The sequence below is a fragment of the Leucopleurus acutus genome (genome assembly GCF_964270905.1).
Source record: "Leucopleurus acutus genome assembly, chromosome: 5".
NCBI lineage: Eukaryota > Metazoa > Chordata > Mammalia > Artiodactyla > Delphinidae > Leucopleurus > Leucopleurus acutus.
Window position 1 is genome coordinate 55,834,030 of NC_139147.1, and position 15,532 is coordinate 55,849,561.

Here is a 15,532-nt window from a genome sequence, read left to right on the forward strand (position 1 = left end):
CTTGCATGTGACCTCACTTGGGAGGAGATCCGCAGATTCTCTCCAGAGACATGGGGAATCCCTCCTAGTCTAATTTATACCTTGACTTATTATGTTTTAGAATTAGATTTAGGTACTGATAAAAATTCAAATAGCAGAGTACAGAGGCCTGTGGGATTTTTCTTCTCACGTTTCACAAAAAATTTAACAGCTTACTGGTTTCAGATCAAAACTCTAGAAGCCTCCATCACCACATTTCCTGTTTGTAACTGAACAAAGTACACACAAAAGATTGTAAGAAACAGAAGAGAGAAAAAACTGAGGTACAGATAAGACAAGGTTTACTGCCACACTGCTTCTAACATAACAGAACAACATTACTTAGAAAAAAAGTTTGTGGGAGCATTTTTAATCCATACATTTGCCTATGGCTACATAAGGATTTTTCTGAGAAAAGAAGCATGCCAGGTAAGTGGCATTTTAAATTCTTGTGTTCAATTCCTATGCCTAAGAATTTACATAATAATTTCCAAGCCTCTAGCAAAAAGACACTTAAGGTTTGGAAAGTAAATTAGTTTACAGAATTATTTTTTAAATGTGGGATAACTTTTACCACAATTAGAACATATTTTGAAATATATTAATAAGCATAAATTGACTACTTTCTCTTAAAAAGTTGGACAGTGTTTTATAATATAAAGCTAGTTGTAGCTATTCAGTGAGTGTTCCTTGATAATCACGCCATTTAAAGTACTTATTTTTAAAGGAACTTTCATTGACCATGCATATTCCTCTTTAGTTTAGTTTAGTTCTAAAGCAGGTTAGGAGTAACAACATTCTGGGATTAACATGTACACACTGCTATATTTAAAATGGATAACCAACAAGGACCTACTGTATAGCACAGGGGACTCTGCTCAATATTATGTAACAACCTCATCAGGAAAAGATTTTGAAAAAGAATAGAGACATATATACCTGAATCACCTTGTTGTACACCTGAAACTAACACAACATTGTTAATCAACTATACTCCAATATAAAATATAAAGTTAAAAAAAATAAAGCTGGTTAGGAGTAACAGCATTCTAATTCCTTGGATTTTAGGCGCTATATTATCTTCCCAGAAATCAATTCAATCATCAACTTTCAGAGAGATGACAATTTGCAAAGACCAGTGAAAATCCCATCACCTGTGGAATGGATTATGAGAGTTGAATCCACATTGATTAGCCGAATGTCTGCTCCACATTGACTATCATCTATCATTCCTCCTTTATTCTTTTTTTACGTACTTTTAACTTCCTTAATAAGCATCTTTTTGTAATAAGAGAAGACATGCTTATTATATAAAGTGGGAGAACTGTGAAATATATATGAAAAAAAATTTACATAGTTTTCATCACCTTAGAAAAATAAGATATTATGTTGTATTTCCTTCCAACTTTTGCTTCTATATATCTTCATGGTTTGCTCCTCATAACTGAAATAATAATGTAAATAAAATCATATGTTCAGCTTTTTTCACTAACATAACATCTCCATCTTTATGATAACTTCTGCTTAGTTGTTTTACATAAATGCACAAAGTGACATCTTTTGTGTTATAGTTTACTTAGTTGTTTATTGTTAGACATTAATGTTGTATACAGTTTTTTTATATTTTAAATGACAGAAAGATGAACAGCTCTATAGCTTTTTCTATATTAAGGGTTATTTTCTTAGGAAAGATTTCTAGACATGGAATTACTGAACAAGAAGTTATGAACATTTTAAGTCTCCTTATTGCCAAATTGCTTTTCCAAGGCTGATGCCAATTCACTCTCATCCTAGAGTGTTTCTCCTTAACAAGCTGGTCTCATTTTAAAAAATCTTTACTAATTTGATAAGCACAACATGTTTAACCCATTGTTTAATATGTTTTACTTTGATTATAATGAGGATGAAAATTTTTGCATGGGTTTTTAAACTTTATAATTCTGTCATTTGTGAATTGTCTAATTACATTTTTGCTTATAATTGTGCTAACAGTATTTTTAATATCAATATGTATAAGCCATTTATAAAGATAGTAGATATTTTAATTCCTGTGAATTTGTTTCCCAGTGTTTTGTTCCATGGATTTTAAAACTGATTGACTGGATTAATCACACAGGGAACATAAACTGATGTATGGTTTTCACAATTCTCTTTATCTTTTCCAGGTACATATATTAGCAAAGAAAAAAAACAATTGTTCCAGTTTTGCTAGTGCCCTGCAAGAAATGGACTTAGCAATACTATGAACAATTGCTATGAGATGACAGTCATGGGGAACTTGGCAAGGGTGGGAAGGCCGAAGGCAGTGAATATGATGTTCAACTATTTCTCATTAATTAATTTTAAATTTGGAAGGGATGATAAAATTTCCTTCACAGTATTTCATAGTTTATGTTTAGATCCCTTCAGGTGCTATACAGGAGCTCCTCCATTGTCGGTTAAGACCTACGGTTCCACAGAAGAGATAAAATGTATACAGTATTTGCCATTAAAGCCTCACAGATCTTAAAAGCCAAGGAACAAAAACCAAAAACCAAAAATCCTTAATGTGAAAGGAGAGACTCAGATTATAGTATTTTTTACATTAGATAGGTGAAGTAAAAAAGAAAATAAGTGTGAACACAATGGAAAAGTGAGATTATTCCTAGTTGAGTAAAACAACGTATGAAAAGAAAAACCCAAGTCTTTCCTTTTCTCCCACCTATATGCCTTGTAGTCACTGCATCAATAAATGTGCCAGCATCCTACTTTCTACTGTGTTTCTGCATTCACATAAAATCAATATTAGCTAAATCAAAGACAAAAACAACTCCTTTGGGCTACCATTAATTTAAACAATGATTCACAATTTAGTTACACCTCGCTGTTTTTCAAAAAAAGGATTTTCATTGTCTTTTCTCACTTTTCTCTTCCCGTGAGCCTCACTCACCTTTTGAGAACAATGAAAGCCTGTCCTTTAGAGACTAGATAGGACTGATTTATGAATCATCTTTTAAACTCAGATGTTCTTTAAATTAAAAATAGGTCAAAGACAGTGTTTCATCATTTAATTTAGGTAACATTTGACAGGCGATTTCAAGAAAACTTGACCCAGGAATGTTTGCCACTTAAAGGTCACAGCTGTAAGAAATAAATATCCACAAATTGCTAGTTAATAATACATAAATAAATACTGGACCCTTTTCCAGGCATTTTTTTTCATTTAACTTATTCAGCATTCCTGAATTAAAAAGAAGAGGGAAAAAATTAACAGGCCTTCTTAAAACATTAAAGAAACACAGTAGTTACAGTATTTTGTTGGATGAAAGTTTCCACACACCCATGCCATCTTCAGAGGCTCTTACCAAGGTGCTTCTCCAATAGGAAACAATAAGTACATACACAAAATGGAGCAGCTACATACAGATAAAGAGAGGTTTGTCTACAGCAGGGAATTTGGCAGCACTTCGATCCCAATAGGATTTCCCAAGTTGACCAATTCCAAGTTTAATTATGAAAGAGACAGAGTCTAGTACTGGAGGAATCATAACATACTGTCTTAAAATCTACCCTCCATCTCACTCCTGTATGTCCACTTTCCTCCATTAAATTCAGCAAGTATTGTTTAAGAGGAATCGTGATGTACTAGAAAGAGGGGACCTTCACGTCACCCAGGTGGGGATCTGAACTCCAGTTTTACAGCTGGCTTAGTGTGAGGGTCAGTGTTTTGCAGAAAGTCACACAGCTAGTAAGTGACTACACTCCTCTTTCCCTATACTGTTTGAAAACAGATGTTCCAAAGCTTCATATCGCCATTGTCCCTCTCCCCATCATGGCCCCTCCCTGACATATATCATTCACTTCCCAAATAACCTTCTATTCACAATAGACACATTTAAATTTGGCAGTTTTCAAATTTTGCATTAAAAACAGTATCTTAGGGCTTCCCTGGTGGCACAATGGTTGAGAGTCTGCCTGCTGATGCAGGGGACACAGGTTCGTGCCCCGGTCCGGGAAGATCCCACATGCTGCGGAGTGGCTGGGCCCGTGAGCCATGGCCGCTGAGCCTGCGCATCCGGAGCCTGTGCTCCTCAACGGGAGAGGCCACAGCAGTGAGAGGCCCGCGTACTGCAAAAAAACCCCCAAAAAACAAACAAAAAAAAAACAGTATCTTATTTACTTGAAAGCCTGGGACTAGATTTGAGAATCTCTTCCAGTGATTAGTCCATGACTCTAATGCCTTTTACTGATGGGATGATGGGGATGGACAGTGGTGGCAGAGGCTGTGTGGACAGTGACAACAGGCCACATCAAAGAGTCATCAAGCATGTGCCTAGTTTGACACCAATCGATCACCACAGTAGGAAACATTCATTTTATGAGTAGAATCCATGGGGATTGTAATATCAGAACTTTCATGTTGAACCTTCTAGGGTGCCTAAAATAAATATATACATTCATGGAATGCAAAGAAGAGATGGTCACTGCTCTGAGAGAGTTTACAAGCCAAGAAAGAGAAACCATCAAGGGAAGCCATATCCTATATACTATAAACTCACACACTTGTCTCAGTTACAGATCCTCTGAAGGAGAAATAGTTAAGGCATTATATGTATTGCTTTTCTATTGTTAATTGTTTAAGAAAAGGCTCCTGTATGAATCAAACCTGCCAGCAGAAAGACATTACATTTGCTTAGCTGGGTTTCCTTCCAGAGTACATGTAATTGTGAATTCCAAAGACAGCACCTGCCAAGAACTTTTGGCTTTAAATGAGTCAGAGGTCTTATAATTAAACCTACTACTATTAGCCCCTGGTAGTTGAAAGCTGTTTAGAAACTGAAATCATGGTTTTCCTAGCTGTCATTGCCTCACTAACAACTTCCTGATGCTTTTGGCTTTTTAACAGTACAAATAGTTAAATTAAAATTGTGTAGGAGTTCTTTTTAAATTGATAAAAGCTACGTAAATGAAAGTAATTGCAATTAATGAATAATGATACTAAAGATAGCATTTGTCAGGCAAGAATTTTTAGGTACTTTGCACATGCACTATTATAAGAGGGACTGTCTGTATTGAATAGATACCCACATGGGGCTAGAGTAACTGGGTAAGGGGAGGTACAAAGTATGTGTGTGAGTGTGTGTATGTGAACATTTACACAAATCTACCATTCAAGTTGAAAGTCTCCATCATTTAGCTATTCAATATCTTCTTATCTCTGTGTGTTTTGTTTCGTTTATCAAGATGGGGGCATTTACTGTTGTCAATCAACAAATTATGAAAGATACCAAGAATGTGATGAAATACAAAGCTTCTAAATGAAAATCTTCCTATTTGTAACTCAGATCACATTACAAAAGAAAAATATCTTGGAAAGCAGAAGGGTTAGAAAGGAATCACAGACTCCTAAAAAGAGAGGAACACTGGAGACCATGCTAAACCAACCCCCCACGTTAGAATTCAGCCTGTGTTTTAAAAGGCCTCCAATTGATTATGTAAAACAAATTTACTGTTACAGCAAAGACAAAACCCAGCCCTAAAGGACTGTGCGGTGTAGTCCATGTTCTTACCTTGGAGTTGCTGACATATTTCATGAAAATTGTTAGGACTTACCTAAAGCCTTTAGTGTAAGTGTAGTCTTGTGATATTGGTTTGGTTATTTCTTTGTAGCTGAGAGAAAAATTGTCTTCTTGTAGCAATTAATGGACTAATACAACTTTTCAGTGCACCCTTTAATTAAAAAGGAGAAAGGAAAATTTCTAATTGAAATATAATTTTTGCGAATGATAGGATAATTTCTAGCTAGAATTAGTGTAATTTTTTAAATGAAATTAGGGCTTTCTGCTTACTGCCTTGAAGTATACCTTTTTATTTTTTAATATTTATTTATTTATTTGGCCGTGTCAGGTCTTAGTTGTGGCATGCGGGATCTTCACTGCGGCACGAGAGATCTTTCATTGTAGCACATGGGTTTCTCTTTAGTTGTGGTGCAAGGGCTCTAGAGTGTGCAGGCTCAGTAGTTGCGGTGCACAGGCTTAGCTGTCCCATCGCATGTGGGAACTTAGCTCCTTGACCAGGGATTGAACCGGCGTCCCCTGCATTGGAAGGTGGATTCTTAACCAGTGGACCACCAGGGAAGCCCTGAAGTACACCTTTTTATACTGTGCTATATTTTATTTACCCAAACCACAGTATATACTAAATACTAGATGCTGTGAGAAATGGAAAAAAACTAAGTACGAAGGAGATTGATTTTACTAGTTCTCCCAAGGGTAATAAATTCTAGAGATTTGTTATAATTTTCTATGTATATATTTGCTCTCTTACCCTTCCCTCAGAAAGAGTGGTATTAAAAGTACACAGAACAGTATAAAGGACAACCAAATAAATCAACACAAAGAGAAAATAAGGAGCAAGGTGTACGATTAGTTCACAAATATGAGTAGCATATAATTCCTAGAGATTTAGTTAAGATAGTGTGTCAGATGATACACAAGGCCAGACAGATGACCAGTGACAATATTCACATGGATTATAAGAGTAAAAATGTACCTGTTCTTGAGGAGATCCTCAGCTTCTTATACCTGATACCAAGTGATGTATTAAGCAATATCTTCTAGTCCATAGCATCTCTATAATTAATAAATTCAACAGCAAGTCTCATACAGTTGGTTCTTTTTCGTAAAATGAGTTTTATTTTGCTCTGATAACAAAGACAGAAAATGTAGAAATGGAAGAGAACAAAAAGAGCGACAGAGAGTTAATTTTTATTTTCTGGCTACAACCTGAAGTTTAGTTCTCTGTTGCTATTTTAGGCAGGTCATCAGCTGAGATGGAAGCAAGTTTGATATTCTCTTAAGAAATCTTGGGAACATAACTGGCGCATGTCCCAGTACAGAAATCATCGAAGCCACCATTTAGAGGTTGATCCAGGGAAAACCTACAGGGAGGGTCAAAAATCTCCTCCCAAAATCAGTTTTGTACCCTTTAAGCATGTGTATAAATGAATGAACAAATTCCTAAACTATATCATGGGGATTTGATGCAATAATTCTAGACTGGACTATTTCTAAAGCAAGGTTACAAGTCACCCAATTTGGCTAAAGGTAAGTTATCCAAACATCCATCAAATTCTTAATTTTAAGCAGTGCAGCTTTTTGGTCAATGTGTCGTGTTCTTAGATAAGTTATACTATGCTACTTTATATTATGGTATATAATTTCTAGGCTGAAAATAAAAAGAAATAATAAAGAACATCTGCCAAAAACAATAATTTGAGTTTTAAGTGCAGTACTTAATCTTCAGTCATTCTCTCTCTGACAACGGCTAGACAAAACAACAATTTCATGAGGTTACTCTTGGTTCACGCAGGTAGAACCATGTTGAGAGCATACAGGAAAACATCCACTTTTCTGTTCTCATAGTAGAAGAGTGTGCATTGAATATGTAAAAACAAACATATTAGGTCTTTAAGGTAAAGGCTGAAGAAAAGAGAATGGAAGCACATCCCCATTTCATGCTTCTCAAAATTATTATGTGGTCTGTGAAGAGATTGTTTCTACTCACCCTGACTCTTATGTTTTATGCAAGCATCTGAGTTTTATGCAAGCATATATGTCCTAGAGTTGCAACAGAGCTCAGCTAGTGTTATTTTCTAAATTTCTTTTTCTGGAGATTTTAATGACACTAATCAAACTTCCCAAAGACTGATTTTCTAAACAAGAAAATAAAATTTTACCTTTATAGTTGTTACCACCCCTATAAATCTAATCAGATAGCTAGCTGTTAGCTCCAACTTCCTTGTATCAAGTTTCCTAAGAAACAAATAATAATCATTAGATTTTTTTTGGCAATATAGATTCTGGGCAGAGAGAATTAGGTTGTGGTTGATGAGTAGTTTCACCAAAGCTACAGTGAGCACTCTTCTCACAGCAATCTGTTTCCCAGCCGCTGGGAGATAGATAGGTCCTTTCTCAATAGTACTAGAGACAAATGTAGCAGAATCTTCACTTGGTCTTTTCCTGGGTTGTGGATGTGTCTAGATGTCATACTTGATCAGAACCTTTCTGTTGGACCTGGTTATTACATTTATCCTTCTTCATCCACTCTTCATTTACTTAGTTGGCACATGTTTAGTGAGCACCTACTTTGTGCTGAATAGGTTGCCAAAATAATAGTGGGAGTAAGATAATAATAATAACAATAGCTACCATTTATTGAGCATCTATTAGTAAGAAATGCTATTCTACAAATTTCATTATATGTCTTAACGAATACCCATAACAATAGGTACAATGAGGAAATTAAAGAATGAAGATAAAGATCAATAAATCATTCTTTCTGTCCTTTGGGTAGCTCACAGTCTAGTGAGTGAGTGCTTCAGAAAGAAGGTACTTTTGAAGGATGACTAGGAGTTTGTCAGACGGCCAAGGGGGAAAGTATTTCAGGAAAAGGGGCAAATATACAGACATAAAGGCATGAAATGGTAAGTATGGTATCTACTGAAAATTGCAAGTGCTTCAGAATGATTGAAGCATGGTATATTATTGGGTGGATATAGTAGGTAAGTCCTAAAAGACAGGCAGGAAACTTAAAGTAACATTTTGTGGAAATTACTTATGGTAAGGAAAGAAAAGTATTACATCCTCTATGTTTAGGGAAGAGATAGGAGCAGGTACCTTCTCCTGAAGGACCTATGTCACAGGCTCCAAAGAAAAAACAAAGGGACAACTTTCTCCAGAAACCATGGAGGAGAAGAGTGTATGGGGATCGTGTGTGTAAAGATAGTAGCTGGGTTAAGAGTGGTGTTTGACGGAGCAAGGATTAATGGAAAGAGCCATCAACATAAAGTCAGGGCCAACTGAACTAATAGGAACAGAGGCCAAATTGACCTGAGCAGGGTCTGCTTAGTATTGTGTTTTAAAATATTGGCCTTCAAGACACCAAAATTCTTTGAGATGTGCATGTCCTTTGATCCAGCAATTCACCTTCAGGAATTTTTACCTTAAAAAAAATTAAGGTTGGGTGTATAGTTTTAGCTAAAGCTAGTCATCACAAGATTTCTTATATAACTAAAAATTAGAAGCAACTTAAATGTCTAACGATAAGGGATTGATTAAATAAATTATGGGGGCTTCCCTGGTGGCACAGTGGTTGAGAGTCCACCTGCTGATGCAGGGGACACGGGTTCGTGCCCCGGTCCGGGAAGATCCCACATGCCACAGAGCGGCTGGGCCCGTGAGCCATGGCCGCTGAGCCTGCGCGTCCGGAGCCTGTGCTCCGCAACAGGAGAGGCCACAACAGTGAGAGGCCCACGTACCGCAATAAATAAATAAATAAATAAATAAACAAACAAATAAATAAATAAATAATGGAAAATCCATACAGTGGAATAGACAACAGCTAAAAGAAATGGAAGAATATTTTGCTTATAGGAAAAGACTCATGCTATAAAATTATCAGGGTAAATGTAAATAACAGTATAGTCAGTATAACTAAATCCTATGCCTCCGACCATAACAACTTCTACTCAGAAAATAATAATAAGTTTGGAATTGTATTAACCAAGGTGTTCACAGTGATTGTCCCTTGATAGTAGGATTAGAGTTGATTCTTATCTTTTTGTTTTGCTTATCTGAGTTTACTAATTGTTTTTAACTTTGAACATACATGATGTGTATAATAAGTCTGGCCTCTTTGTAGCAATTAAAGTTCATTTATTTCAGTGTCACCAAACACTGACTGTAGAGGGTGAGTGATGAGAGTCTACATTTGGCTGAGTGAATAACCTAAAATGATAGTTGTAGCATACCACAATAGAAAATATAGTGTGTGCACTCAAATTGCTTTAAAATGTGAATGAACATAGAACTGTATCTAGACTGTGGGTCCTTAAGGGACATACACAAGGAAAAGAAAAGAAGAAAACTCTTTAATAATAGAATCACTAATTTAATCATTACTTTAATAACAGAAATCAGAAATTAATAACCCTATACTGTGACAGCAAAGAGGGAAACTGAGACCCATCTGGCAAGTGAGACAGCTTGCTGGCCTGATTGTTCACCATGATAGTTAAATCAACCACCTGAAAGGGGTTATTATCAACAGGAGGTGGGGGACAATCGAGCTCTGAAAGTTTGCCTTAAAAATTTGCTTTAACCCAGCAATTTTACTCCCAGGAACCTTTCTCCAGATAAGTCCACATACATGGAAAATGTCTACGCAATGGAGTTTCTTGCGTTATTGTTTGTAAGAAAAATGTTTTAAAAATCAGAATGTCCATCTTAGAGAATTGGGTATATAAATTATATTACAGTAACACTATGAAATTCTATGCAACCACTAAAAATAACATACTAACATGGTAAAAATCCCCCAAACACAGTGGTAAGTTTTTCTAAAAAGGCTAATAAGTGTAATATTAGTGTCCCATTTATGTTTTAATAGAGGACCTTAAGTGTTATTCTATATTTGATGGTTGGAATTTTTAAAATTTATACTCAGCAGGCACTTGTTTTTTAAATAAACAATTAGACTTAAAAATCAAATCTAAAAATATGTGCAGTATCATATAACTAGAATTTTTAATATATTTTAAATAGTTTATTATATTATAGAATTCTATAAGTATTTATGGGATTATGTTCATGATGAATAAATTAGGCACCTCCAAATGTTAGTGTTTTTAACCAAATTAATTGGTAGCTCTATTGCAGAAGATAAAAGACTGCTCAAGTCTTCTCAGTTTTCTAATACTTTATGAAATATAAAAATTCCCTGAAAGAAAATAAAACCACTCATTTCACTACCATTATCAGTTAACTTTTCCCATTTATTAATTCTTGAAAAATTTTTATAAATCCTGTAGTATATGTCTGGCACAGCAGAGTAGAAGGCAGAAATGGTCCTATTCTCTGTGGAGCATATAGTATTTTGAACATCTAAATACACGGTACAAAATTAAGGAGGTAGCAGACATTAGTAGACAGGTGTTAAAAGAGACACAAACTAGTTCAAACAAAAGCAATGTATAGATGAATAAGTGATATGCAAATTATATGCATATATGTATATGTACATCTATAGCATAAATAAATATATATTTTATATATTTAATCACCACTATGCCTAACTATGCTCATTTAAAAATAAATGATGCCAATAAATAAATAAAGCAACTCAAATACATAGAGGGCAGTTCAACAACCACTGCAATGTTAATAATTCAAAGAAAATTAACAACTCAAACGTCAAATCTGAGATTCAGAAAATAAGTAGAATAGAGCAACACAAAGAACATCTGGATTTAGGGAGTCTTTATTTGATGGTTTAAAGACAGGCTATAGGGAAGTAAAGCTAATTTCCCTCCTATTAAAGATTTTGCCTCTTCTGCTTATTGTGTTTAACGTATTTGGATTTCTTTGAAAGGGCTTAAAATGTTCTAGGCAGCCACAGAGAGAGAGTTGGGGCTATGAAGGAACATAATCTCTGTTGTAGCTATTTTCACATTGCGTTTCTAATTACATGCTCACACATTCACATCCCCAACTAAACAGAGTTCCCTGAGGGCAAAGATTCTGTTTTCTTTACCTTTGATTCCCTAATATAGGGCATAGTTCCTGGCACAGAAGAGATACTGACTGAATACATAAATATATAGTATTATACAATCACAAGTTATTTTTCTGGGGTCAGTATTCCCATGGGTACATGACTACTAAGATAATTAGCCGAATTTTATATATGTATGTAACTATATCTCATATTTTATAATATATTTACAAATATATTTGTTATTAGGCTAATTACCTTAGTAGTCGCTCATATATGTGTAAAGATTGCCATAGATAATCAAGGGCAACTGACAGGCAATATCCCACAAAACCCCCTTTACAGCTCAGGAATGAAAAAAGAGGCCTTCGCGGAGGGGAAGAGCAGAATTCAACCCTCCATTATCTGCTCATGGAGCTCTAAATAGTATGAGAAAACTCCTTATGGCCAGTCTTGACAAAACTGGGTTACTATTATTCCAGTATTATTGTTTTATCCCAACACACAGTGTCCTACAGTACTGGCATTAGTAGAAAGTGATAAGTGATTCTCCATAATAATGAAAGCATGGATTCAATATGACTACAGACAAAGGATTAAAGAAACGGGAAAAGTATAGCCTATTATGACTCTGCATAATATGGAAGTTCTTAATTTTGAACCAAAGTTTTTATAACCTGTCACTATTTGTCAAATCTTAGTAGCTAGACTAAAAATGTCTTCCATTTCATCTTTACTAAGAATGTGGGACACTTGCTTCCTTTTACCCAGGCGGGAATTTGAATACCCATTTTGAAATCTGTAAAAAGCCTTTGGCTGTCAATGCTAACTAATTTCTTGACAGAGATTTGTCCTTTGTTGTGAATAAACACAGTGGTTTTAATTGTGGGAATACCTAGCTCAAAACAAATGAGTACGCAGCTACTATATTAAGCGTGTGTTTTCTTCTGTTCACAGAAAACTCTGAATGCCAGTTTTATGTCTGGGCAATTCTAGCCTTCTTGGGTTTAGCTCTGACTATATCGCTTATCTTCAATATTTCCCACTATGTGGAAAAGCAGCGACAAGGTAAGACATTTTCAGAAATAGCCATATGAAACCTGCTTGAGTGGATACTGAGTCACTGGAAAACCTACAGAATAAGATGATTTTGTGAAATGTTATTCAGTAAGATATTTTTATCTGTAGAAAATCTATTTGGTACTTTTTTTTCACGCTGAGGGTTCTCTTAATTTAAACATGTAATCATGTTAGAAATGTAAACAGACTCCCAATTTTAGCTTTATCTCTACTAGAGGGTATAGCGTAGAAAGGGATTATCCTGGGAAAATGTATTTTTCCATCTTCCTCCTCCAGTTGAACAACTCATGAAACTGTAGCCTATTCCGGAGCATCTGTAAAGGTTCTTTCTGGTGTGTGATGAGAAGAGTGAAGACTAGGTCTTTAAGGTTCCACACAAGTCTATTCAAACTTCTCAGCAACAGTCGGCCTCTAGAGTGCAGCAGGCTTGGTTGGGATCAGAAGGGAACTGGAAAAGCAATAGACTGAACCACGGGCTTTTTATCAAACACTCCCAGAGTCTAGGATCTGCCACCGACAGTTTTTCTTTCCATTAAGCTGGGCAGAAGTATTAACCACGTGGCTCTCACCCTCTTGTGCCATGACTGAATTAGTGTGGTGCGCATCAAGTGGCACAATATTTGCACACTGTAGGCACTCAACATAGGTATGTATGCTGAATACAATGACGGGTGAATGGAGGAATGAAAGTTCAGCTATTTCTTGGAGTGCTCTTAATATTCTAGAACCAAAAAACTCTTGGGGGCGGGACACTTAAGTGGTAAACAAATAGAAAAGAAAAGGTAAATACATTTTCTTTAAACAGATGAAAATAAATAAAGCAAAGCGAACAAAACTAAGTTAAGTACATGTGCCCAAGTAAAAGTACATGAAGCTAAATTAGAACAATGGTCAGATTCCAGAGAGAGTCCTTGATCCGCTTAAGAGTGTCTTAAGTGTTGATAATGCTAATGTAAGGTATGAAGAAGGCATTATTGTCATACAGATTTGAAAAAAAAGATGAGAGTCACTAGCAAATGAAGTGACATGGCTGAGGTCTCACATCTATTCAATACCAAAATCAAGGATAAATGCTCAGTTTTTCTAATTATCTGTTTAAAACAGTTTCCACCAGCACATGCTACTTTTACACTGTTGACCAAATGTCCTCAGCCAGAAACCCAACACTCGTTTAGGCTCTCTATTATATCATTTCTATGCCAAAGGTGAAATTCCAGGTAAGCAACACATTTTCATTAGCAATGATTTCAGTAGTTATTTTTTATTTTCAAATATTTTTCAGACTAACAAACTTTATATGTCAGTGCAAGATGACCCATCAGACATCTTCTAAAAAGTTTCCTTCCTTTATAGAAAGAAGAGAGCTAAGAGTAGCACCTTTCTTTGTATAATAGCTTAAGATGACTACATTTCAATTATTTTATTAAAGTATTTTATGAATGCAGATAATATTGTCACCTGAATTAGTAAAAGGTGAACTGAGAGCTGTAAGAGATGAAATAATTTAAGGTGGGAACCAGGACAAGAATTTATCTGAGCCAGTACTTCACTCTTGCTTGGTTCCGGCCGAAATCCTCTGGAGATGTGTATGGGGCCAGGGAACAAGCGGTTTTATGTGTTTAATGTAAACCCAACTGTTTAACTTAAATTTTATTTAGCAAATTTGACCTATTTACTTTCAACCTAAATGGTCCTTTTTTTCAGCCCTATGATTGCATTGAATTGTGGGGAATATGTATGTTTAGAATCACTTTTTATCAATGTGATCAAGACCAGGGCTGGTCTAATTTTACTGACCTATTACTTCTGCCCAGAACTATTTGGCTGTACCAGTCTATTACAGCACAAGGTGAATAGGTTTTCCAATTCTTATTTTTGGTTGTTTGTGTATTGAAATTTATTTACCCATATTCATACCGTTTTGCTACCATACAAACTTTTGGGGGGAGTTATTTGCTTGTGATGATGAGTTGACCACTGTTAAAAGACAGTTGCCTAACTAAAAAAAAGTGGGCTTTTCTTTTTTTACAAGGCAGATTTTTTTTTTTCTTCTTTCTAATTGTACAAACCCAGGCATGCTATACGTGACTCTATTGCCTAAAATCAACAGAGTGGGAAAGAACGCTTAAAAAAAACAGGAAATTGTGAATGACATTTATTGATGTACTTTTAAAAATCAATTTCAGTTCCCTCAATTGTTTTTAAAATCACGGCTTTTGAAGTCAAGCTGACCTGTATTAGAACTCTGTTTTCAATATCTACCTGGGAGAACTTGTCTGAGGAACGTAACTTCTCTGACTTTCAGATTCCTTATCTACAAAATGTGGAAAATACTATCTAGACCATGGAGTTCTTGTGAGAAGTATGTAGATACCTTAGCACAGGGCTGAGGATTTAGTAGGTGGGTCCTGGACAGGGTACAGCCCACGTCACTGTTCCTGGTGGCCCGGGTGCTTCCTTCTTTCACTCCTTCCACAAATGTTTGTTAGCGGTTTACTATGGCTTCATTTAATTTTAATGTCTGTTATTTCAGTGAACATTAGTTTCTCTGGCTTTTTCACCCCTCCCACCATCCTTAAACTCTCTAAGCCCTCTCCAGCTCTCATCCCATTTCCTGCCCCCGTCTCTTTATTATTTAACATGTCTGTACAATAACCTGAGTTTTAGTGATGACGGTTGTGTTCAAGTCTGTGAACATACAGGTTCATTTTAGAGAGTTTTCTGTAGGCTTCCATGGAGTTGGTTCTAAATATTAGTCTGTCTCCAATTAATTTATCTGAGCAGTAAAGAGCTAAAGACTTCTCAAACACATCCCTTTTCTGTACCCTCACCGACTCCTTCATGGTGATCTTATGCCCTACGGATGCATATGAGCCCAGTGGATTGCCCTGCAGCAGAGCCC

At 35.8% G+C, this 15,532-nt stretch overlaps 1 protein-coding gene across 1 annotated transcript in view; it reads left to right on the forward strand.

The window, feature by feature from the left end:
• The window catches only part of TRAT1 (T cell receptor associated transmembrane adaptor 1), a gene marked incomplete at both ends in the record, with an annotated part of 48,494 nt that overhangs the window by 13,530 nt on the left and 19,432 nt on the right, over nt 1–15,532 (forward strand). Inside the window, 1 exon segment of the mRNA XM_082839246.1 lies at nt 12,508–12,618. Coding sequence (XP_082695372.1) covers nt 12,508–12,618 — 111 coding nt within the window.